Here is a 26,790-nt window from a genome sequence, read left to right on the forward strand (position 1 = left end):
TAATGTTTCTAGCTTATTCTGGCTCTTCCCGTGAGGAATCTTTGACTCTTAGAGGCAACTCACATTCAGCTCTGGGCCTGGGGCCATAAGCAAGTCCAGCAAAAGTTGGACTTCCTCACTGAACAAGTCTCAGCCTCCTGCTGGCAAGTGATGGAGCGCAGTGCAGAACCACAGTTGATTTGATTTTACTTTTTTATTTTGTTATTATTATTTTTAAATACCTGAATTGTTTTTATTAAGTGTAATGGATGCATCTGGAATTAGGAGCATACTTAGCTCCTAAAGAATAACAAGAAACAACTGATTTATACAACATGTGGCAAAAATGCACCTCCATTACGAATAACACCTTTAAAAACACAGCATAAAGGTTTTACATTATTTTAGCATATAACAGTCACTCTAATTGTGTTTTCCAATTCTATCCCTGAGGTTGGAAACATATTTTCATAGAATGTTTCCCATATGTACATTTAATCTTTCCATAAAACACTTAGTTGCGTAATAAGAATATGGCTTATTTTTTCTTTATTTTTAATTTAATTTTTTTTAAATTTACATCCAAATTAGCATATAGTGCAACAGTGTTTTCAGGAGTAGATTCCTTAGTGCCCCTTACCCATTTAGCCCATCCCCCCTCGCACACCCCCTCCAGTAACCCTCTGTTTGTTCTCCATATTTATGAGTCTCTTCTCTTTTGTCCCCCTCCCTGTTTTTATATTATTTTTGTTTCCCTTCCCTTATGTTCATATGTTTTGTCTCTTAAAGTCCTCATATGAGTGAAGTCAGATGATATTTGTCTTTCTCTGACTGACTAATTTTGCTTAGCAGAATGCCTTCCAGTTCCATCCATGTAGTTGCAAATGGCAAGATTTCATTCTTTTTGATTGCCAAGTAATACTCCATTGTGTATGTATTTATGTGTGTGTGTGTGTGTGTGTGTGTGTGTGTGTGTGTGTGTGTGTGTATACACCACATCTTCTTTATCCATTCATCTATCGATGGACATTTGGGCTCTTTCCATACTTTGGCTATTGTTGATAGTGCTGCTATAAACATTGGAGTGCATGTGTCCCTTCAAAACAGCCTACCTGTATCCCTTGGATAAATACCCAGTAGTGCAATTGCTGGGTCGTAGGGTACTTCTATTTTTAGTTTTTTGAGGAACCTCCATACCGTTTTCCAGAGTGGCTGCACCAGCTTGCATTCCCACCAGCAGTGCAAAAGAGATCCTCTTTCTCTGCATCCTCACCAACATCGGTTGTTGCCTGAGTTGTTAATGTTAGCCATTCTGACAGGTGCGAGGCAGTATCTCATTGTGGTTTTGATTTGTATTTCCCTGATGATGAGTGAAGTTGAGCATTTTTTCATGTGTCGGTTGGCCATCTGGATGTCTTCTTTGGAGAAGTGTCTATTCATGTCTTTTGCCCATTTCTTCACTGGATTATTTGTTTTTTGGATGTTGAGTTTGATAAGTTCTTTATAGATTTTGGATACTAACCCTTTATCTGATATGTCGTTTGCAAATATCTTCTCCCATTCCGTTGGTTGCCTTTTAGTTTTGCTGATTGTTTCCTTCGCTATGCAGAAGCTTTTTATTTTGATGAGGTCCAGGACCACATTTTAAAAGGCAGCTTTGGCTAAGGGAGTAGGTCCCAAATGTTCATACCACAAAAAATAAGTGGTCATTGTGTGATGGGATGGAGGCGGTAGCTGAAGCTATGGAGGCAATCACTGTGCACTATATAAATGCATCAAATCAACAACAAGTTGACACCTTAGACTTACACAGTGTTATATGTCAATTATATTTCAGTATGGCTGAGAAAAAATTGTGTCTTCAAAAAATTAGCATTTAAGAAAGTAAAAATCAAAGCAACAGTGCACGTCCACAGTGGAATGCGTTCAGCTTCATTCTGAGCCATTCCCACCAATAGCATTCGGGTCTCATCTTCCTTTCTCACTGTGTATCCTGCCACTTCCCTCTGGCTCCTTCCTCTTCTTTCCTTGGTGTCTGTGACCTGAGGGCCTTCCTGTGATCTTTGAGCTCCTCTGATGTAGAGTGGGTCTCAGCCCCCACCCTGGGCGTCAGGTGATCCTTAGCGAAACTACAAAGAACAGGCAAGATGTGGTTGATAAACATAAGAAGTGAGAGAAAGAATTTGAAAAGGGAAGAAAGAAAAGAAAACATAACCTCTTTTCCAGTTCGGGGCTCACTCACTTCCAAGAGCATGATCTTTCTGTCAAACACTCCAAATAGAAATAGTAAAAATTATTTTTATTTTCCAGTTCTTAATATGGTTATATAAAAAGTCGGAGAGACAAGAAACAAAAATGACAAGGAGATAGATACTTTATGGCACCTGGTGGATAGTAATTCCTCCATAGTACAGAGGGTATTCATCTTTAAATTCCACGTGAACTTCATTTGGAATGCGTCCTTTGCCCCAGGTTACTGGTCCTCCCATATCCATGCCATAACCACAGCTTCCCTCTCTCAGCTGGAAAAGATCGAATAGTAGAAAAAAAATCTTCTACACATGAATTCTGCTGAACTTGCGAGGTTATGAGAAGCAGGGCCAGTGGTGAATATTGTAGATTTGGTCTGTTCGCCAGACCTGAGTTTGAACCCCCGCTGTAATGACATTGGGCCAGTTACTTGCTATCTCCAAGCCTCACTTTACTCATCTGTGAAGTGGAAAAAATATTTGACTCCATAGAGTTACTGTGGGAATTGATTCATATAAAGAATTTCTATATAAAAATTTAATTTTAGCAAATATTAGTATTAACTATTTTCAATGTAACCTAATAAGTCAGGACAGTATATTTTATAATGCCTGTGCTTGCCAAATTAAGATGCCTTGGAGGATTTTAAAGAACTCTAAAAAGGAGTCTAAAGAAAAAGCAAGTGGTTTGTTGCTGTTGTTTAACTTTCTTGGGTTCCACATTGAAAGTACACTGGGAACATGCTTCCTTTTGATGTGGCTTTGATGTATATAAAGGCCATTTTTGTGATGAATGTTCCATTTCATCGAAGTGAATTGGATTTAAAATATTATTGACAATTGGAATTTGAGTCAATTATCTGGATTTAATTCCTATCATAAATGCTCAGCAATGATAAGAGATTTATCCAAGGAACATTTTCTTAAATACGAAGATTCATGACACTATCCCCCTTGAGTATTTTCCTCCTTCAGAAGAAATGTAAAAAGCCATCACAAAGCCAGTGGAGAGGATGATTTGGTTTTCTTTTTTGTGGGTCTAGATGGGTTTTTATAAAACCCAGGGAAACATTCTCACAGTCAGCCACAGTGATGATAGTACTTGCTGTTAGGACTTGGCAGCTTATCTGAATAAAAATAACAGGAATCGCTATTACTAATTATTGACTAAGTGCAGGTGCTTTATGATGTTAGTTCCATAATCCTCAGAAAACCCACAAATGCTAAGCACTTTTACCCCCATTTTACAGAGGAAGACTCTGGAGCTTAGAAAATGGAAGTATTTGAACAATGCCATACAGCTAGTAAGTGTTGGAACCAGGATTATAATCCATCTCTGTGGCTCCAACACTGAGCTCTTTCTTCCTAAACGTTATGTTTAATAAAGGTCACTATGGGATCATGTTCATGTAGGAAAGTCTTGCATTAAGGATATTTAATAAACAGGACTGAAGATACCTCGCCTAGAATTTTTGGGCTGTAAGAACCCAGTTTGGGTTACTTTCTTGGTGAAGTAGAAGTTGATAGTTCACACATAGGAATATGTTTCAATTACTTTTCACCTTCTTTTGGATAGTGGCACATCTGGGACACATTTGAGAACAGTTAGGGGATTTGTTGTGTGTTATTACTGGCTTTACAGATCCTTCTGTTGGAGCACGGGGTGCAGACCATATCTGCCTTGCACTCTGGTTCCAAGGCCATCCTTCGGGGCCAGGCCAGACATTTCATATTCATAAACCAGCAGTTCTACAGCTTAAGGGATCAGGTTGTTGTTTCAAGTTTTGCTTTGTTTTTAAATACACTGATTCCTGGGCTTAGACCTCAAGATTCCAATACACAAGGTCTTGTGTGTGACTTTGGAATCGATAGTTTTAAAAAGCTTAATGATTCTGATAATCAGCTAGGTTTTTAGAAACACTGGATAGTATAGTGGGTTGCTATACTATTACGCCTACTGTATGTCTAAGTAATTTCTTGCATAGGATTTTATTGCTGTTTCAATTCACTGAATTTTTAGGTTACTGAAAATATGTTTATATATGTGTGTGTGTGTGTATATATATATATGTTTATATATATGTGTATATGTATGTGGAAATTTACATACATTTAAATTTATGTAAATGTAGGGGCACCTGGGTGGCTCAGTTAGTTAAGTGTTCAATTCTTGATTTCGGCTCGGGTCATCATCTCACGTCTCATGGGATTGAGCCCCACATTGGGCTCTGTGCTGACAACGTGGAGCCTGCTTGGGATACTTTCACTCCCTCTATCTCTGCCCCTCTCCCCTGCTCACTCGCTCTCTCTTTCAAAATAAATAAATATTAAACAATTCTTTAAATTACATATGTAATATATACATATATGACTCTATTAAAAGGTGTATTGTGTATATATATGTAAATATATGCACATGTTTGTATATACATTTATACACACATAGATAGTGTGTGTGTGTGTGTGTGTGTGTGTGTGTCTGAAAATTCCCCAGTGTGACTCAACATGGTACCAACACTTAATGACTGATCTAACCTGGGCCAGTATTTACAGAGTCTGTGGCTTTTTGGTGCTTGGCCTCTTAATCTGGTGGTTGGTCTTAATCCTTTGCTGCAAGTAGCAATCTTATTTCCCATGGCTGACTGCCACGCTGGTACATTGGCTGGTGCTCACAGCAGTCCAGAGCCATGCCACAGGGTTGAAATTGTGCAGCAAGAATGTCTTCAAGTTTTTCTCTAGGCCTCACTAGAGAGGTTTGGTTCCTCTAAACAAACCCGTCAGATGCCTGTTGCTTAAAGATCCCACTGTACCTGAGGGTGTAGTGTAAGAGAACCTTAACAATTGGCATGTTCCAGAATCTTAAGGTTAATATCTGTGACTCACCATTTAAGTCTTCAAAAAAGGTATGGGTGGTGTGTATCAGGATTGAGTCACCAGTTCTGAACACTGATAGCTACCTAAACATAAATATTCTAGCTTCTGACTTTAATTTTAGTTACAACACTCTTTGTGGGCACATTGGTTTCATCCTTTAAATTTCATAGACACAGAACTTAGAAACTACAGACTTTTTAAGACTCTGTAGGAAATTCTTGCCACCTCAATGTGTGTATATATGCTCCAGAACATGGAAAAGAAAACAGCAAAATGGAAATGAATGAATGGTTAATTAAATGTCTATAAAACAGTCCACTTTGCCAATTTCAGCCATAAGTAAATTTAGTATTCATTCAAGTATCAGTGATTTTGAAAGCAAATGTTGGGGGAGATTTCCTTTTGCTGACAAATCATAGCCAACCATAACTTAACAGCTTGCTCATAGCCGACTGTTTTCAAAAACAAATTATAAAAATCCTTTCAAGCTTTTATAGCAAAACTTACTTTTAATGTGGGTTGTGGGTGCATATTAATATTTTAAGGTGGGAATCTCAGGAAAAGAAAAATGCCTGGATCTATTCATGTCATAAAACATCCCTGTTTGTGGGTGGCTGATTTCATGCACTTGAAAAAATATATTTGTCGGCTTCAGTGAATGTCTATATTATGCTTATCACTTAATCTTCTATTTCCTACTCTTCATTCTTCATTGCTTAATTAGGGGCTTCTGCTTTTTCTGGGAGTGCTTAATTCACAAACATACATCTTCTCAGATTGGCTACCTAACATGAAATGGAAAACGTATAGACATAGAAATGTTCTCGGAAATGCAAACACATTTTTAGTTGATAAGGGTTGATGGCCATTCATTCGATGAGCTGTGATTTAGATTAAGTTGAATCCCAAGGCTAGGATTTGCCAATTATTTTGCCTTGTAACATGCGGACATTTTACAGAGTTTTTCTCTTCACCAGGTTTATTGCTCTTGTATAGAAAAGGTCCTGCCCTTGCTCCTCACCCTGAGGTGAAGGGATGAGAGGCAGGATCTGAGCCCTGGCTGAATGTTGCCTGGTTTGCAAAGATGAGCCGTAATGTGGTGTCATGGTGGCCCACAGGCAGGGAAACTAATGCAGTGGCCCGATCATCCTGGGTCCCTTGATTCAAACGTCTCTCCAGTCAAGCCCTCTCTCCATTCCCTTGCCAGGATGCTGTGTTCTTCCTACATGTTTCCATGGAACTCTTCTCATCCATCATCATAGCACATTGTCATTTTCTTTCAATCATTGACTTTGCTCAAAACTGGAAACTTCTTGGAAAGACTGTGTTGTTCCTCATTAGCTATCCAAATCCTACCAGAAAGCACAGCACAGAGTAGCTCTGCAAATAATTTTCTAATGTGACAAATGTGAGGCTTCCAAGTAAAAAAACATGTTTACTCATGTGATTAAAAAATTAAACTGCAAATCATATTTACATGATGAAAAATGTGAACTTTTTATTTTCTAGGGTTAGGAAGAAAATTTGGGGAAAATGGGTTGGATAATGATTCTAAAATGGTATTAATTTTAATATCATCTTAGTTATAACAATATGGAACGAGTGCGTTTTATTTTGGAATCAGAGAAGCCGGTAACCCACGGTAACCTTAAGAATGCTTTTATTCTTGAACTGTCATATCCAAACATGCTCGATTGTTCATGACAATCCTTGAAAGAAGGTGCTAGCGTAAAATGCACTAGAGTGGCCACTGTTAGTGTCCTGATCAGATCCCCCTTTCCTGGCAGGTGTCCTGCATCCTGTAGCTGTGGATGTTGACTGCTAATGGTTCAGAATTGGCCCTTCCACGGAGAATTGCCCTTGGAAATGCCACCTTGGTCCCGGTTAATGACTAACTGATAGGAATGAATAAAACCTTACCATAGGTTATAGCTGGGCTATAACTCCCACTCCAGCTCTCCTCATGGGATAAGCTGAGGCCAGACTTCAGTGATAGCCAATTCTCATGCCTCTTCCCAGGCCCTCTCCCGCCTCCTTTCCTCCCTAGCAGGTGCCTCCCAAGTAGAGTCCCTCTAGATATCAAAGGCATAATATCCAGGTCTGCTTCTAGAAAATTACCCCTAAGACATTCACTGAAATGAAATTTCAGCTTCTGAAAGTCCCTGACTCCTGATGCCTTTCTCCTGCATTGTGGACAGCTCAGCAGCAAGGGCGATGACACTGGCATTTCCCCCCTGCCCTACACACATTTCCAGACTAATTATGCTTGAGATTAATACTTAGTCAACACAGTAATCAGAATACTTCTTCCAGCATCCTCAATTTTATTCGAATTCTAACTAACATTTTGTTAGTACCTAGTTTTGTGCCAGCAATGTGCTAGGAAAATATTAGGAATGGAACAATGAGTAAAACTTAATGTCTGCCCTCTCAGCTTCTGGCAGGTAGAATGACACAGAGTAAGCAAACATCTTGTCTAGCATCCTTTTTTTTTTTAGTATGAAATTTATTGTCAAATTAGTTCCTATACAACACCTAGTGCTCATCCCAACAGGTGCCCTCCTCAATACCCCTCACCCACCCTCCCCTCCCACCCACCCCCCATCAACCCTCAGTTTGTTCTCAGTTTTTAGGAGTCTTTATGTTTTGGCTCTCTCTAGCATCCTCTTTTGATCACACTCAACCATGAGCCCCTCCGCCAAATTTAGCTCCTATGATGTAGGAACATTGCTCTGTCTTCCCTTCCAGATGAGTCACATGTGGGGTCCAGAAATCAGGAGAATTCAGAACTGTTCACAAGAACATCCTTCAGTGCCGCTGTGGAGGACAGAACTGATGTGCCTCTTTTTCAGCTCCTTCCTCATGATTGGGAGGGGGGCGTAAATGTGTTATTTCCTGCAGATCTTCCTTGGAATCTTGCAGTTTTCTTATTTTTTTTTTAGGGTTTATTTATTTTTGAGAGAGAGACAGAGTGTGAGCAGGGGAGGGGCAGGAGAGGGAGTTACAGAATCCAAAGCAGGCTCCAGGCTCTGAGCTGTCAGCACAGAGCCCAACACGGGGCTCGAACTCACCGGCTGTGAGATGATGAGCCGAGGTCGGAGGCTTAACCAACTGATCCACCCAGGTGCCCCTGATGCACTTTTCTTTTAAGAAAATATGCCATGGCTTGCCTCCCTCTGTGAATAAACTTGCCCCTGCTTGTTTTGGGGAAGGCCTCCTGCAGCAACGCTACGGTGTTGATTGCTGGGCGTTGTGTTGACCGTGTGTCATGTGTGGGTTACACGCAGGTCCGTGTTTGCTTCCCATCCACTGCTGGAAGAGTTTTAAGGCAGGAAGCAAAAAATTTTCTTTTTAAAATGTCTTCTTAAATTATCGAATACGTGCCCAGAGTCCATTTTTTTCTTATGTGAACTTCATTGAGAAAATAATATATTTTTTAAAATTCCTTTTTATTTTTAATTATAAGGTCTCCTAACTTCTCTTGGTCCCACGTTTTCTCACTTACACCATGAGAGGATTGAACTGAAGGAGATCTTAGGTCCTGCTCATCTCTCACATATTCTGATCTTTTATGTTACATTTAAACAACATGCAAAATAATTTCTTTCAGACTATGTCAGCATTAATTTTTGCTATTTAGTTAACAAATCCCCAAAAGGGTGTGTGTGTGTGTGTGTGTGTGTGTGTGTGTGTGTGTGTGTGTGTTTGTGTAACTTAATCTGTATCGGGGTCTATTACTGCAGCTTTTTGAATTAATTTTTTTTAAGTAAGTTCTAAACCCAACATGGGGCTTGAACTCATGACCCTGAGATCAAGAGCCATGCTCTAGTGACTGAGCCAGCCAGGTGCCCCCTGACTTAATATTTTTGACTGAATGTCTTAAATGAAAAAACAGAAATAGTAGTAAAAAAACCCACAACTAGCGGCAGGTATATTAGTGTAGGATAACTGATATCACAAACAACCCTAAAATCTCAGTGGTTTAATGCAATAAAATAAAATAAAATAAAATAAAATAAAATAAAATAAAGTCTATTGTTGGCTCACAACCCAATGCTATCAACAAGATAGAGGAGTGGGGAGGTCTAGTCTCTGCTCCATATGGTCATTTAGAAACTCGGGGTCTTTCCATCCTGGGACACTTTAATCTTTAACATGTGGGCTCTGAAGTTGCTACAAAAGGGGAAAAGAGAGTGGAGGATTACCCACAGGAAATTTTCATAAGCCAGAACTGGAACTGGCCCCTTTCCATTGGCCAGAATTCAGCGCTGTGGCTCCAACATGATTCCTGGAACCAGAGCCTGGGAATTTAGCCTCACAATGTGCCTGGGCAGAAAAGGAAAATCACAAATATCGGTGAGCTCTAGAATCATCAACCTTATCTAGTTTTCAGAGTTGCCAGTATTTGAGCTTGAGAGCATGAGAGGGCCTTGCCGGCCCCCCAGTGCTGTTCCTACATATTTATCCCACCCCCTCATCATGCCCCTTTGGTTCCTTTCTTCCCAGTCACACCCCGTATCCTTTTGTCCAGTCTCATCTTTACTCTTCTATTTGATACCTTGAAGTAGGGAGAGAGAATGGGAATGTGGACAGGAACCCCTAAGAAGATGATTTTCATGGACAAGACAAAGTGGGAAAAAACAGCTCACTGGAAAAGTGGCACGGATTTCAGAAAAGGAATTGGGAGAGGCAACAAGTGAGCCAAGAGAGGTTGATTTGACTTGGGTTGAGTTGGTTTGAGATGGAAATGGATTTTATTCCGAAGAGAGACAAATCTCAAGACAAAAAGTTCACTTCTCCATGTAGAAGAACACGATGTTTTGATTAATATTTTATTAACCTGTTATAAAATTCAGACTGAAGATCCTTTTTCCTGTCTTTAACTGGATTGGAAGGACCGGCATCCACAGTTTAGAACCATAACCATTCAAGAATCACTCGTGCCGACTGTTATATTTTTCACATAAAACCAACACACACTTACCCACATTAAATCATTTAGGAAGATACTTTCAGAAGGAATATCATTTGCCTTCTGCCTTAAGCCCTTCCAACATGGAATGGGAAGCCAGCATGCACTCATTTGTAAGCTCGTGATGACACATTGAACAAGTTGGCCCAGCAGTCAAAACCATATCATTGCAACAGGAAACCTACCCCACTGTTCTCCAGGCTGCTCCTGAAGAGTTGCAGTTTCAGATATTATAGTAATTTTGTAATGTCGATTTCTTTGATAGTCCTTGCCCCAAATGCTCTCTGACTTCAGATCATGAAGGATACTGACTCGTCTTTTTGTCTTTTTGCCTGATTGATTACCAAAACTTCATCTCCCTTTTCATTTGTTATGCTTGGTTTAAGAAAAAAACTTTCTGGAAACAAGTTCCTGTTTAAGTTTGTAAGTGGCATGTCTCACTTAGACCTAAAATTCTTGTGCTAGACAATTTCACAGAGCCAACAGACACAAAAGTCTTGCCAAGAACAATTCTTATGAAGGGTTTAGAAGCGGTGAATCCTTAGAAGTCCAGAGTAAGCAACAGCACTTGCCCCCTCCAAATATTAAATGGGATTAAGTACATCTATCTGAAAACCATATAAAGCAATTGCATAGTTAACACACTGTTTCTTTTCCCCAGGGCTTTCCTGGAAAAGATGGGTCCTCTGGCCCTCCAGGACCACCTGGGCCAATTGTAAGTATTTCCAGAAACTACTAGGATATGTTCTGCGTTAGAGCATTTCATTTCTTTTGAGAAATTTTCTTTTGCTCAACCTTCACCTTGGCAGCCATCTTTGCTCTGGGTTAACAACTCACTCCTTGGTACAGAGCTCTACCTGATATATCCATGTTGCTTGATAATTCTATCAGAGCCCCTTTGCCTATACAATCCCCTGCATTGATTTAGTTTTCCTTAAACATAGCTAAGGCTCAAATTTGAACAAACTACGCCTAATAGTGGGGCTTCTGAAAAATATCTCCCCTACTTTTATGGTAGTTGGGAACAGGAATGAGCAATGGATATTGCTCCAAGTCTTGGTGTTGAGGGAGAAGGAAGCTATCGCTGTGTGTGTTTGTTACTCCTTCTTGAGAACTGGCTGTCTTCGATGAGAATGTATGAGTACTCACCTTTGTTCCATTCTCCTCTCTCTCTATTCAGGGCATTCCCGGCGCCCCTGGAGTCCCAGGGATCACAGGAAGCATGGGGCCTCAAGGTGCCCTAGGACCACCTGTGAGTATGCAGCAGTAGCAGGTGCTCAGTCATCCCTTGGTTTACGTATGTGTTTAAATTTACCAGCATCTCTGTTGGCCAAAAATGTTTCTTCAGTATTGGACTCTGTGGGAATGTATGAAGGAAACCAGAGAAGCTTCTTGGGGAAAGAGTAAGCTCAGACCGTGCATATATCATGGCTAGAGACAGATGGTCCCCATAGGGAATAATCAGCTATGCTTCTGCTTATGTATATTTCCATTGTTTGCAATTCTCTGTTTGTCTAGGTAAGTTCAGTGTCATCTTTACAGGGATTGGGTATAATAGCTATGTGTTAATTAGGCCTGTCTCCTGGGGAAAAAATACAAAGTTGAGAAATTCAAGCATTAATAAGAATGGGAATAGGTTTTTCTTTTGAAATCCTGCAAGAAAGACAAGATTTCCCATCGAAACACACACTCACACGTAAGCAAATAAGTGAAAGCCAGTAAGTGGAACTAATTACCTCCCATTTTTGTGCTTCTAGTTTCTGAGGGTTTTTAAGTGTGATCAACGGGAGGGATAGAGATAGACTCAAGGAGAGAGAGAGAGATAGGAGAGAAAGAAATGAGCACATCCGGGTCGGTTTCCTCATCTGTAGGCTGAGGTGGTTGCATTTAATGGCCTCCAAAACCACATATGGCATCTTCTGTGACTTTCAAGTTGTTCCTTCTATATGTCGGTATTAGTCAGCATTCTGACATTATCTGTGACACACTAAATCTGTATCCGTAAACTGAAGTAATTGGAGATGCATAAATGTATGCAGTACCGCAAACAGGTGAAGAAGTTGTGGAAGAGTGAAATCTGAAGGGTGAGGGTGGAGATGTAAACGAGCTAAGATTCTATGGCTGCCATAGCAGATTACTGCAATCTTGGTGGCTTAAAACTACACAAATTTATTAATTTATAGTTCTTTAGGTCAGAAGTCTGACATGGTCTCATTGGGTTAAAATCAAGGTGTTGGCATTTCCTTTCTGGAGCTTCTAGAGGAGAATCTATTTCTTTGTCTTTTCTAGTGTCCAAAGACCCCCACATTCCTTGGCTGATGGCCTACTTCCATCTCCAAAGTCGGCAGTGTTTCGGCTCTCTGGCCATTCTTCCCTAATCACATCTCCCTCTGAGCACAGTCTAGAAAGGTTTTTTGCCTTGAGGACCTACATGATTATATCTGGGCCACCGGATAATCCTAGATAGTGTCCCTAGATAACCTCAAAATGTTTGACTAAGTCACATTTTCAGAGTCTCTATTGCCACATAAGGTAATATATTTACAGGTCTGGGGATTAGGACATGGACAGTCTGGGGGATGCTTTTTCTGCCTACCACAGTCAACAAAACATTACAGAAACATTGGTTCTCATTTGGAAAGACACCACTCTCCCTCTGGCTACCCAGACTGCCATACTACTTTTTGTTCTCTAAACTCATTTCAGTACAATTATGTCATCCTCAGAGTTCTTTCCCAAGCTAAGATTTACATGACACATATGCAGGTGTATACACACACACACACACACACACACACACACACACACACACAAGATATGAACATAAAAAATGCCTCCAGATTTTAGCAAGCACATCCTTATTTGCACACCCAAATGAATGCTCTTCTCAGCAGTTACTTTACAAAGCCATATACTCATTCTAACTACAATGTCGTTGTTCAAACACTTTTATATCTCCTCTTTTCAAATCCAGCTGTAATGGGTCACAGAAGAAAATTTGATTGCTTTCTCTTCACACATATAGGTTTAATCCAAAATGGTATTACTAATTATGGTCATGCATGTGGAAGCATACCCTAGCACTCACCTTCATGATCATGCACAAGCACACATGCAGGCACATGTGCATAGACACACACACACACACACACACTCCTGTCTGTACCATCCTTTCACTGTAAACTTTTCCGTTCATTTGGTCCTAGTCTATTCCTCACCAGAAAAGAGAATTGAAAACATTATCTCTCCTACCAGGCTTTAGTCTGCTTCCCAAACTGTTCTTGGGAACAAGAGTTCTGGAATATGTCAGTGGGGCTCGGAGAGTAAGGGGTGCTGGTTAAAGCAGTGTCAGAGACTGTGCATACTAAATCTGTTTCTCAGAAAGTCATGAGGGATTTCAGGACATCAAAGACTTTGAGGCATCCTGAAATGAAATGAGAAAAAACAAGAGCCGGTTAATTTGGTTAATAAAATCACGTGTGCACGAGCTGATCTTTTTGTTCCTTGAACTTTTGCTGACACCTCCTAGAACTAGTTTCCCTTAACCTGAGTTGGGTTCATATGATCTATGAGAGATGGGATAGGAGAGAAGAACCAGCTCCAGGATCCTACGGAGAAGAAAATGGGGTGTACAAAGGGTGGAGAATGTGTTAGGTAAGCAGAACCCCACTCTGCTTATCCACCTGGCCTGCTGTAGCTCTTGAATATGGCCATATAGAAATGCCAACAAACTATTTCCCGGAAAGAAAGCACTCGTTAATAATATTGTCTTCGATCATTGTAAATCAACAGAAAAGGGCCCCCGTGGCTCTGGAATTTTTATCCAAGACAGAAACCATTTAGTGTATAGGCACTGGGCGGGGACGCCACAGTGGTAGGCTGTGGGTATTCTGTCAAAAGCCAGTTGTTCTCTGATCTGTCTCGCCCAGACTTTTCCTCGTGCTCCGTGCTCCGTGCTCCGGGAGGTGAGCAGCCAGATGCCTGCTGGCTGCCAGACTGGCGTGACTAGTAAAGCAGGCTCAGTGTCGTGGTGTTAAGGCCTTGATTGATTTCCCATGGATGTCTGTCTAGGAAGGCAGGAGGGAAAGAGACCAAGAAAGACAGACTGCCCTACTGAAAATAGCAACGTGTTTCCTAGGCCGGTGCCAGGAACGTGTGCTTTCATGCACTCTGCCTGCAGCCACCGACTTCCCCGGGTGGACCGTGCTTTGCTGCGGCTGCCAGCGTAGCTCCTACCTGAGGTTTAAGACTCGGCTAAAATACAGTGCCTCCCCTGCAGGGGAGCACACAGAGATGAAGCTCATGTAAGAAGGGGCCATGAGTTTAGCTTGAGATCAATATAGGTAGACAGGTCCACTACATCATTTAAAGAGCGCTGCATTAGAAGTCAGGATTTCTGGGTTCTAGAAGTGGCCCTGACATGACCTTAACTAGCTGTGCGAGCCACATCACTGAAGCCATTTATCTAGACTGTCAGGACGTCAGTTTCCTAAGTCACTCATGTAAAAATATTTGCTGGGTAGTCACAATATATGCAAGAGACATGGGGAAGAGGGGTTCCGAGGGGTACAAAAGATGACCAAGGAATTTTCCCACATTCATGGAAAGTCTAGAGAGTGATTTTGTTTTAAGATTTTTTTTAAGGGACACCTGGGTGGCTCTGTCAGTTAAGTGTCTGACTTCAGCTCAGGTCATGATCTCCCAGTCCGTGAGTTCAAGCCCCATGTTGGCCCCTGTGCTGACAGCTCAGAGCCTGGAGCCTGCTTCAGATTCTGTGTCTCCCTCTCTCTCTGCCCCTTCCCTGCTTGTGCTCTGTCCTCTCTCTCTCTCTCTCTCTCTCTCTCTCTCTCTCAAAAATAAATAAACATTAAAATAAATTTTAAAAAATACATAAATGATTTTTTAAAGTGTATTTATTTATTCTAAGAGGGAGAGAAAGCACGAGTGGGGGGAGGGGCAGAAAGAGAAAGAGGGAGACAGGATCCCAAGCAGGCTCCACTCTGTGTGCACAGAGCCCAACTCGAGGCTCGAACTCACAAAACTGTACGATCATGACCTGAGCCCAAACCAAGAGTCGGATGCTCAACCGACTAAGCCACCTAGGTACCCCAAGAGTGATTTTTTTAAATGTAAGTAGGTATAATAAAAGGCAAAAAGTGAGAAATGGTTTAAGGGAAAGACAACAAAATTGCTATGGAAGTCCCATTGAGAGACAGAGAGACCTACAGAAAGACAGAGAGGAAGAGGCAGAGAGGGAGCTATTCCCTGAACTGATGCGATGAGGAGAATAGCTCCTGAAGGAGGCAGCATTTCCTTTGGATCCTGAAAGGAGGGTGTGCTTTGCTTCCACAAAGGCAGGGAGTTGGCATTGTTTCAATGGGGATTGTGGTAAAACATAAAGCCAACACAAAGCACTGCATCTTTTGTACCTTTTATATTTTTCGACTCTTTCTCTCGCTTCGTGGCACCTGCCACAATTATATTTTGCACCCTTGTTGTTTCTCACCGAGTTTATCACAGGAAGCTCTAACCCGCTCCCTGGCCTCTGCTCTAGCCCTGGTCTCATCCATTCCCCAGTTGCTGGATGATCCTTCTAATATATCTTTGATGTGTCATTCCCTGGCTTGAATCTCCTCACCAGATCCTGTTACCAGAGGATGGGTCCCACATATTCAGCCAGGTATATGTGGCCCTTCATGATGAGCCCTTCCTTTCCCTTCCAACTGACCTCCCACTATCCCTTCATCTGCAGTTGAGTCATCCCAAGTTATGTAAAGCTCTCCCAACACGTGCTATACTGTTTCATACTTGTTTGGTCTCTGGGACATTTTCCCATTTGTCTGGGCTGCTTTCTCCTCCTTGCCCCACCTGGTGAGCTCCTGGCTAGTCTCTCTTGAAAACTGTGCATTTTCTGTGTGAGGACCTCCCCTCCCCCACCTCCTTAGGCTGAGACATTTCATATAAATCTCCATGCCAAGTCCTCCACTGAAATGACCATTCCTCAAGGGCAGAAATGTCATCATACCCATGTACTCATGTTTTTATTCCTAGATTCCAGCTCAGTTTCATAGAAGTTTCTTAATCAGTCTTTGTTAAAAGGAAGAAAGAATAAGGGTCAGTGTGTATTCTAGTTAGGCTGATGTGCAGGGGAGTCTAGGAGATTATTCTTAGACACGGAGGGTCAGACCATGGAAGACCTTTAGAGCTGAGCGAGGATGTTTTGATTTGAGTTAACAGACATCTTTAATGTGTGGGACTTGGACCATGATGAGATCATTCCTCTTCCCTCGGCACTAAACTTCTGTGAACCTATGAATGTAACTACTGTAGTTTCTTTTCTTTACATTTCAGTGATTCCTAAAATTACAGGAAAATGTGCCACTTTTTCTTGCCTACGTTTACAGGGAATGTGTGTTTTCCCTCAAAGCATACTTTGGTGGAGTTATGGACCTTCCCTTGCTCAGGAATTTTTATTTTGTTTTTGTTTTACTTTGCAAAAATCAAAGGAAAAGATGTCAGAGACGTTGGAATAACAAATAACTTCTTGCCATACAGATATTCTACTAAATGGATCTTTCACTGAAATTGCCTAGCTGTGCCCTGTAGCTACTTAATAACCTGCATCGTGAGGCTGAGTTTGAGGGATTTCAGGCCGGATTAAACATATCCATCCCTATGTACCAGAAGGGGCTGACCTGTCAGGTTTTGTTATCAGTCAGGTTGGCCCTCTAATTCCTAAGTTTTAAACATTTGGAGGAAGCCAATTTAATAAACAATAGCTAGCAATGGAGATGTCAAATAGTGTATTGGTTCAAAAATAAATATATTCTAGATCAACTGGTTTTTAAGAAATGACTCAAGTTAGGGGTGCCTGGGTAGCTCAGCCAGTTAAGTGTCCAACTTCAGCTCTGGTCATGATCTTGGGGTCTGTGGGTTCAAGCCCCACGACAGAGCCTGGAGCCTGCTTCGGATTCTGTGTCTCCCTCTCTCTCTGCCCCTCCCCCACTCACAATCTCTCTCTCTCTCTCTCTCTCTCTCTCTCTCTCTCTCTCAAAAATAAATAAACATTAAACAAATTTTTTTAAAAAAAGAAAGAAATGACCCAAGTTAACACTGAATTCTGAATTGTGAGGGTTAAGTTGGAGGGATGCATGATTGCTTTTTTATTATTGTGTAATTAGGAAATGGAATGGAAGACACTGGCTGGCAGATTGTCGAATAGTGTTCTCATTCATTTTGCTGAAAGCACACTTTGCTGGGGAGGCAACAGACTCCGGAGACTGGCTGATGGGGTTCTGGTCCCAGCTTTTCCATTTTCTCACTGTGTGACCATGGGCGAGTTGAGTTGTTCAACCTCTTCCTGCATTACTTTTCTTATATGCAAAATGGAAATAATTTCTTCTAGGGCTGTGACAAAGAATAAATTAGTCTGCTTTCTCGGAGTCTTACAAGGATTAAATAAATGAGTTAATCTTACAAGTGTGTTATAGGGTTAAATAGGTTAACACGCCGAGAACAATGCCTGTGACATGGCAAAAGCTGCTAAAGTGTTAAACTGCTGGTATTTGCAGATGGTGTCTGAATATATTTAAAAAGTGGAATATTTACTTTTTTTTTTTGCTGATTTTTGGCTTTTGTTGTACATTTAATGCTTGAAAAGCTGGTTCCATTAAAGATTTATTTCATGGTAACATAAGTAGCTCTTTTCTCCAGTTAAACCTATAAGGGGACATTGCTGCATCTTTGGGGACTTGACCATTTGTGGAGTCTAAGAAATGAGGAGGACAACACCAGTACATCTATAAGAATCTGAAAAGAATTGTGAAGGAAGGATGCCTTGTAAATCTTACTTCAGCCAAAAAAAAAAAAGTTTTATAAAGGAAATTGGATACTTCTAACAGAATCAACTCTTTTTCTAATGGTCTAGGAGCTCAATGTCTGAGAATGTCTTAAATATCTTTTTTTTTTTCAATCAAGGAAGTTAAAATGAAGCTGCCATCCAGATTTGAAGTAAAATTCAGCCATTCGTTCATTCAGTTAACATATTTTTGAGTACCTGCTATGTCCCAAGCATAGTCCCAAGAAACGGGGAGACAGGAGTTTGGGAACTAGACACAGACTGAGTATGGAACCTACATGTGGAGAGAGGTTATAGTGAGGATATGCTTTCTTTGTAGAGTCTGAGATTCTGCCCTGGCAAGCCCAGCTTGTATTTTTCATAAATCCTGTTCCTTGAGCTACCTCATTCCAAATAATGACGACATTGTGAGATGCTAGCACGTTAGCCTTGTAAGGAACCCCAGAGACCATTTAATTTACTGGCCTGATACTACAAAGAAAGAAGCTCAGAGAGTTTAAGTGGCTTACAGATCCCATGTCTCATCTATTTTTTTCTGAAAATACTAGTATGAAAAATTTCAAACAATCACAAAGTGGTAAGAATTTAGAGTGAGCACCCATGTACCCAGAACTAATGTTCATTATGTGTATGAGTGTGTGTATGTTTTTAAATAAAGTTCTCTTGGGCTTTGTTTTTTTTTTTTTTTTAATATTTTTTAAATGTTTATTTTTGAGAGAGAGAGACAGACAGAATGTGAGCAGGGGAGGGACAGAGAGAAGGAGGCATAGAATCCAAAGCAGGCTTCAGGCTCTGAGCTGTCGCACAGAACTCAACGCGGGGCTCAAACTCAAGCTATGAGATGATGACCTCAACCGAAGTCGGCCGCTCAACCGACAGAGCCACCTGGGTGCCCCATCTTGGGCTTTGTTGATTGTAATCTTGAAAAATTATCATATGGTACACTAAAGGGTAAATTTATTTTTATGGTTGAAGTCACTTAATATTTTTCTTCTCACTTTATTAACATAACAAAAGGAAACTCAAGGTCAGAGGAAGCAGACAAAAGTCCTAGATTTATAATAAATGTTTCAGTTTAATATTGGACTTAGTTGAGTGTTTGAGCAACTCTTTTATGCAGGAAACAGGCTAGGTGGTTTTAGAAATATAAATAGGGGCGCCTGGGTGGCTCAATCGGTTGAACATCTGACTCTTGATTTCGGCTCAGGTCATGGTCTCGCGGTTTGTGGGATTGAACCCCCTGTCGGGCTCCACACTGATGGTACACAGAGCCTGCTTCTGATTCTCTCTTTTCCTCTCTGTCTGCTCCTCCCCAGCTCATGCTCTCTCTCTCAAAATAAAAACTTTAAAAAAAGAAATATAAAGTAATGTAAGTTATGGTTTCCAGTTTGGGAGATCCTACCATCTACAGAGACAAGAAATCCATAAGCTGATTTGCAGTTAAGTAAATAGGACAAGAAACATGCAGTGTCAAATAACTGATATTAGAATATTCCTACCGTTGATACTTCACTCATAAGATTTATGTTTCTAAATACTTTAATATTTTTCTTACATTTCAAATGTTTTCATGCACTGGGTAGGTCAGGTCTGTGAGAATGAGAAAGTGTAATTTTGAGGAGTAGCAGATAGGGAGGCTGGAGGTAGATAACAAAAGACTGAACTGAAGAACCAACTTTGTCTCATGGGTGTCTAAGAATGACTGATTCTGAATAGAGGAGGAGCTGCCATCATTCAGTGGTCTCTGAGCTTTGTAAGTTGTATGCTGGTGGTATCTGAGGAAGGACTAGTGGTTATGTGGGGGAGGGTTTGGAAAGGGGGTCTTTAGTTAGGGAAGTCAGTTAGAAGGAAGTTGCAAATGGCCTGGTGTGAGATTGTGACATGGTAAGGGTAGTACTTGGGTCGTGGAATAGAAGGAATGGCTATGAGAAATTGCAATGCAAAAATGTGTGTGTGTGTGTGTGTGTGTGTGTGTGTGTGTGTGTGTGTGTTGAATAGACATGCGAGATGCAAGGGAGAGAGGAGAAAAGACAACCAGTGGTGGGCTCCAGCTGCTTGCAGCTGCTCAGGAGAGTAGGTTACGTGCTTCTCTTCCCATCTCATTTCCGTCTTGAGTGACAGCACATTTGTAGCTTGAAATCAACCACAGTAGATGGATTTACACCTCCAAAAACGGCTAACACTACAATTCAGGGCATCTTATTTTTCCAGAAAGTCAATATCCCTGCACACCATGGGGTGAACCACAATTTTGAAGGTGACTGTTGATCAAGTAGAGATTCTGGAGAAGATACTTGGGTGGGACCTGTTGAGATTATTGTAACAACTCCAACAGTCTGACCATGTGGGTACATTCCATCTGTAAATGCCATTTACTATCCTTTTGGTAGAGACTATAAAAATATTGCTCAGTGAATTCTACTACGTTGTTTTAGAGTCGAAACGACAGGTGGAATGCTCTGAAGACACATGTTTTGCTTATTAGTGTCAATTCATTACAGATACCTTGCAAACTCCCTTATCTTTTCAGTAAAAATGTGTGCCGTAATAATAGTTTCTTATGGGTCAAAGAGTAGCTAAGCCACGAAACAAAATAATAATTTAACTGAGAATTCATGTTAATATGAGTGCCCGTTATCAGGGAGAACTGTGGGGAAGGAATTGTGTGCTGTGACGCCAGACGGAAAGCGGAGTCGGGTTATGGGGTTTCACAAATGTCATCTCTTACCCTGAACTCTTACGGTGGAAGATCTTTTACTTCCTTCTTTTAAAAATGGAAACAATTTAGCTATTCAGCAGAGGTTTGTAAGATAAATCAGGAAGCATCGGTAGAGTACAATCCGTGGGCGGGAGATGTTTAGTGTGAAAAGATGCGAGCGATCTATTCAGTGAAACTACATGACAAAACAGCATTGCCCCATGATCCCAATTTTGTGTTAAAAAAAAATGCTCTCTCTACCTATTCAAAGGCTGGGGGAGCAAAATATTTCAAAGAGCTACTTCTGTTTGCTGGGTTTACAGGTCGCTGTTTGTTTATTCCTGTTGTGTACCTGTTTGTGCTGCACAATCACTAGAGCTAAGAAAAACATCTTAACAAAATAAGAAAAGATGCATCCTCATTATGCCCAGCTGAATGCAGTGTGATAAGTAACTTGACGATTTACGATTTTTACAGGGTATCCCTGGAGCAAAGGGGGAACGAGGAGAAAGAGTAAGTACCCTCCGGCTCTGTTTATCACGCACAGCTGGCTGCACATCTTTCATCACCAAAGCCTGATAAAGGATGACCATTTATACTGTCATGATTATTCATTGCTCTTATTTCATTCCCTCTCTCCTCGCTCTCCTCAACTCATTGGACTGTGAGCACATTGTCAGGTGGAAAAACACCCGGTGGGCTAGAAGTCAGGAGAGCAGGTTTCTAGTTGTGTATCTGCTGCCATTCAGCTAAATGACCTCAGGCCCATTTCTTTAAGGATCAGAGAGAGAGGATCAAACAACTCTGAACTCCGGAGTGAATTTGAGGACAGACTTATACAATGGATGTAAAAAGGCATCAGAGAAACAAAAGCCCTGTACATTTGCCAAGTAGTAGAAATGGGGCTTGTGTCTTGCCTGATGGGCCAATGTTAACAGCCAATGGCAGACATACATCAACGAACTGGCTGTATCCTGTAAGTCAGTTTGTTTTAGGGACGTTCTCTCCCTTTTGAGAAATTGTGCAGCTGCTGATAGAATTGTGCTGTTGCCTGATAGAACTGGGCTGGGTAGCAGAAACAGCAGCGGCTTTGGGCTCATCCAGTCAGTTACCTTTGTGAAACTTTGGGCAACGTGTTTAACTCTGTTCATCTATAAAATGGGTTTAATGTCTTTCCTTTGAGTTGTTATTGATAGTAAATAAGCCACTGCCTGAAAAAGTGCTATATTTTATAAGTTCTAAATAACTATAAAGGAGGCATTAAATACATATGGGTTTGTTTCAAAACTTAAATTTTTTAGAACCTGGGAACAGAAATACGTACTTGGGCCTTTACATTTAATATAGACTCCCAGGAACCTGACACCATGAGTGTCAAATTGCATGACCTTCTCTGCACATGGTGGTCAATCCTGTCTGTCACGGGAGCCACAGGGACCAGGTGGGAACAGCTAATGAAGCCAGGTCTGCATCCTGGAAGTATCGCCATGCAGCTGGGCTTGGACCTGAGAGTCAGGAAGATGCTTCTTTTTCATCTAGGGTGATCTGCAGTCTCAGGCCATGGTCCGAGCAGTGGCGCGTCAGGTGTGCGAGCAGCTGATCCAAAGTAAGTGCGTGACACGGGGCGCCTGGGTGGCTCAGTCGGTTAAGTGGCCGACTTCAGCTCGGGTCATGATCTCGTGGTCCATGAGTTCGAGCCCTGCGTCAGGCTCTGTGCTGACCGCTCAGAGCCTGGAGCCTATTTCAGATTCTGTGTCTCCCTCTCTCTGACCCTCCCCTGTTCATGCTCTGTCTCTCTCTCTCTCTCAAAAATAAATAAACATTAAAAAAAATTAAAATAAAAAAAGTAAGTGCGTGACAGTTTCGGATATTGTACTCTGTGGTTCGTCCAGATGGGAATCTGCCCCTCCCAAGAGTTAGTGGCTCAAGAGAACACCTCCAAAGCTTTGTCTTGGTGCAGATGGGTAAGCTTTACAGATGACCATAACTAACCCATTACAGAGGTCATTACAGATCACCCTTGAGTTCTGTGTCGATGTCACAGATACCTAATTCCTCTGTGGCATCTGTCCAAGAGCTCTCCTTTTGCCCATAGAGATCTAACTTGACTGCCCCGATCAGATCTTTTGTTCTTTCTTCATCTTCAAGTGGATAGATTTTTTTTCCTCAAGTACTCAGCACTTGAAATCTGCCAGACGAAGGAATCCGAAGCTGCTTTCAAAGAGATGATTCATGGTGTTGATTTCTATCAACTCGCTAGATTTAAATCAATACCTCCTTTTTGTCCTTTTCTTTGGACTGGCCTAAGGCCCTTCACTTTATTCTGTGACATTTATGTAAATACAATATAATAATGCCCCTACACGCACACAGGGGCGGCCTTCACGTGACATTTTTGACATGACACTGGTGCTCATGCCAAAAATTACACTGGAACATGCTTTATATGACACCCAACTTTCCCACAGCACAGTATTCCAATTACTGATTCGTGTTCATTCGCTTGTATATCTACCCATTTTGTGTTTCTTTCAGGCCCTCTGACGTTTTGTCTCAATAATCTAACCAGAGGGTTACTAGTGTGGGCCCTTCCTTTTGCCAATGATTTGTTCAATTCCAGGAAGATCTAAGGCCTTGTAGAGACGAAATATTCAAACCCAGCCATCTCTGGCTTAGCTCTAGCTGTCAAGCCCCCTACTCTGGTAGCACATGCCCCTCCCATGAGCTGAGTGGCTGCCTCAGCTCTGAAAGGTTACATTTTTTTTGACCCAAGGACGTCTAGGAGTCTCATAAGCATCCAGGTAGGCCTTTTGGCTGTAGCAGATATCCCAAATTCCATCTGTAGTAGAGAAACCCAGACCTCATCTTTGGGAAAGCATGGAGTTACTGTCCACACCATCTTGGGAGCGTTTTCATTAAGACATAAATCATGCAGACCATGTACAAAGCTACAGTCTTCAGGCATAGGAGTAATGCTTCCTATATTTTAACTTTATTTCATTTTATACATTGCCCAAACTAAATGTGTGTGTGTGAGAGAGAGTTTACCAGTTTTATTTTTTTTTTTTTATTTAAATTTATTTATTCTGAGAGGGAGAGGGAGAGGGAGAGACAGAGAGTGTGTGTGTGGAAGGGGCAGAGGGGGAGGGAGAGAAAGGGAATCCCAAGCAGGCTCTGCACTGTCAGCACAGAGCCCCATGTGGGACTCAAACTCACAAACCGTGAGATCATGACCTGAGTGGAGATCAAGAGTCAGATGCTTAACCGACTGAGCCACCCAGACGCCCTGAGAATTTACTAGTTTTAAACGAAACTATTAAAGTTTAATGCCAAAATCAGATCATTAAAAACATAGTAAATTATAAAAACTAAATGGAACATTAAGTGGAATATGTCCAAAGCTAACCTGTACCTTGGATTTTCTTGTAGGTTTCTCATTTCAAGTAAATGAAAGTAAATAAGCAGGTAATTATTTTAAGGAAGCCTAAGGGTTAAATCCAAATAGGACTCACTGACCACAAAATGTGGAAGATTTCACAATAGTTGTTGTCATATTCCACGGTAGAATAAAAATCTTTTAAAAGTATATGATTATTTAAGACGTGCCCTACAAACTCAGAGTTCAAAATGGAGTTTTTTCCCTCAGGAAATCTCAGATTCTTGTGAATGACTTGGAGGAAATGAAAGCCAGCGGGGAGTTATACAAGAAAGCTGAAATGAGCCTGTAGAATAGGGAGGCCCTGCCTGTGAGTGCCGTTGTGAGAGAAGAAGTAGAAAAGATTGCATGCAACTTTATGAGCAAGCCCCGACTTGCCCAGAGGCTGTTTCTGGCACCTCAGCCATCTTCCCACATCCCGCCTCAGGTCCTTCCCACGTGCCGCCTCAGGTTCCTCTGGGCTCCTTACTTCATGGCTTAGGTTTCTGCTCAGAACTTCATTCATCAGTTAGCTTCTAAGTATAGTAAAACCATGAGTTATCTGGTTTTTGGTCCAGAGCTGATCAGAAGAATGACTCGAGGAAAGGTTATGTGGCCAACTGTGTGAGGTCAAAGTGATGACAGGTAGAGAAAGGGATGAAGGATGGCCCCTTGTCAAAAGAGAAAGGTGGAAAAGCACACGCCTACAGGTGGCCCCTGAGTCACCAGGAAGCCAATCCTAGTTGCGGTCATGGTCCTATGCTTAGGAATGCATTGAATATATTCTAGAAATAATCCCTCTAAAAATGGTTGCTATTCTTTATTTAGATTTGAATGTTTGAAAAGGGTGAGATTTTCATCTAGGAAATTCACTTATGTGGGAAATCTTACCTTCTGATGTTACCGGAAAACTGAATGAAGCATTATGGTAGCAAGCTCTTTATCAATCTATACTTCTGATTATTAAGATACATTCTTCCAGGGGCGCCCAACTCTTGATTTTGGCTCAGGTCATGATCTCGCGGTTCATGGGTTCGAGCCCCACATGGGCCTCTGCGCTGACAGGACGGAGCCTGCTTAGGATTCTCTCTCTCTCCCTCTCTCCCTGCCTCTCTCTCGTTCACGCTCACTCACTTGCTCTCAAAATAAATAAATAAACTTAAAAATAAATAAAATAAAATACATTCTTCCAGCCATAACTGAGTTAAGGGATTATAGGAGAGAGCGCCAGATTTTCTTTCTTTTTTTTAATAAAGCTCGTGGGAGTTTCTGCAGCTGGGACCCAAGTAAAGGTTCCTGCAAAAAGGCTTGGCGACGAAGAGACGAATTGAAACAGAACACTTGTCTGGGGATTTGTGAGCAAGAGGGTGGAGCAGTCTTTGTGGGTTTGGAAAAAAGGCAAATAAATTGGTGGGGTTGTTGCTAGAGAAAAGGGGCAGCTGGGTGAGGGTTTGGGGGTCAGATAAATGTAGGGGGCGAAGATCGAATTTATGACTTCTGCCCATTGATGTTTACTGGGATGCTGATGTGAGCTGTAAGATTCCAAACTATTGAGATGTGTCTTGAATACAGTCCAGCTGTTCATATCATCCAGAGTAAAATGTAATAATTTTTAACTTGGAAAGCAACATATTTCAGAGGGGTGTGCTTTTCCTCTTGTGGTTATCTGACAGAATCGTTTGGAGCCTTGACAAATAAAACCGCTTGTCTCCCCTTTCTGTGTGTGACAGTTCACTGAATGTTGTCTTTGCCCTTTGTGTCTCAGGTCACATGGCCAGGTACACAGCCATCCTCAACCAGATTCCCAGCCACTCCTCATCAGTGCGGACCATCCAGGGGCCTCCCGGGGAGCCTGGCAGACCAGGCTCACCCGGAGCCCCTGGTGAACAAGGGCCCCCCGGGACCCCAGGTTTCCCAGGAAATGCAGGTGTGCCGGGGACCCCAGGAGAACGAGGTAAGCTGGGGCGCCTCTCTCGTTGGAACACCACTGAGGTGTGTACAGTGAAGCAGAGTGGAACAGTGGTGCTCATGCAATGACGAAGTCCAAAATAATGAATGTAAATTCATTTCACCCCATCTATTCTCTAGCTTCTTATTTATCCATCTCCAAGATTGAGAAATTGAGTAATCTACAAAGCATTTCGTCAAAAGCCATGTCTGCTCGTATGAAAAAGGAGGATCAGGACCCTCAACTCACCTCTAAGAGGCTTTTGAGCTAATGAGAGGAAGGTATCCCCTCTTAGATGGAGGAATTAAGAACAGGTGCCCCTTCCAGGTAGAAGAATTAGAAAATGGTGCCCTCCCCTGATGTAGCATCACACATATGTCATGCTAAGCCAAGAGCTCCCTTCGTAGGTCTGGTGCCTTTTTTGTGCAGTGCCCATACTGGGCAACAGTTGGTGGCAGCCCTCAAGTGAGTCATGAGTCATATCGACCTATGATTTACGTATGTCTATGTAGACCATGCCAACTATAAACTTCGGATGAAAATATTGTTTGTGGTTCCTCTTTCTATAATATAAGGCAGCATTTTATTTAATAGTTTCACAGGCCAATGTTTTGTCTTTCCTACTAAAGTTTCTTGAAAATAGAAATCCTACTTAGCCTTTGCTGTTATCCTCTACAGGTTTTAGCAGTGTCGTGTAATACAATAATAAGACTGGCTGAATTTCACCCAACTCTATAATTGGCCAAGGTCTCCCACTCCAGAAGCAGATTAAAGAGATGTGGGAAGTTGGGGTTCCA

General features: G+C 41.6%; 1 protein-coding gene across 5 annotated transcripts in view; it reads left to right on the plus strand.

The window, feature by feature from the left end:
* The window catches only part of COL14A1 (collagen type XIV alpha 1 chain), a 210,828-nt gene that overhangs the window by 163,287 nt on the left and 20,751 nt on the right, over positions 1 to 26,790 (plus strand). For all 5 annotated transcript variants that reach the window (XM_078441830.1, XM_078441832.1, XM_078441833.1 and 2 more), the window contains exons 41-45: positions 10,736 to 10,789; positions 11,255 to 11,326; positions 21,108 to 21,143; positions 22,170 to 22,236; positions 25,811 to 25,999. In XM_078441830.1, coding sequence (XP_078297956.1) covers positions 10,736 to 10,789; positions 11,255 to 11,326; positions 21,108 to 21,143; positions 22,170 to 22,236; positions 25,811 to 25,999 — 418 coding nt within the window. The remainder of the gene's footprint in view (positions 1 to 10,735; positions 10,790 to 11,254; positions 11,327 to 21,107; positions 21,144 to 22,169; positions 22,237 to 25,810; positions 26,000 to 26,790) is intronic.

The sequence above is a fragment of the Panthera onca genome, chromosome F2, assembly GCF_046562875.1.
Source record: "Panthera onca isolate mPanOnc1 chromosome F2, mPanOnc1 haplotype 2, whole genome shotgun sequence".
In the NCBI taxonomy this organism is placed as follows: Eukaryota; Metazoa; Chordata; class Mammalia; order Carnivora; family Felidae; genus Panthera; species Panthera onca.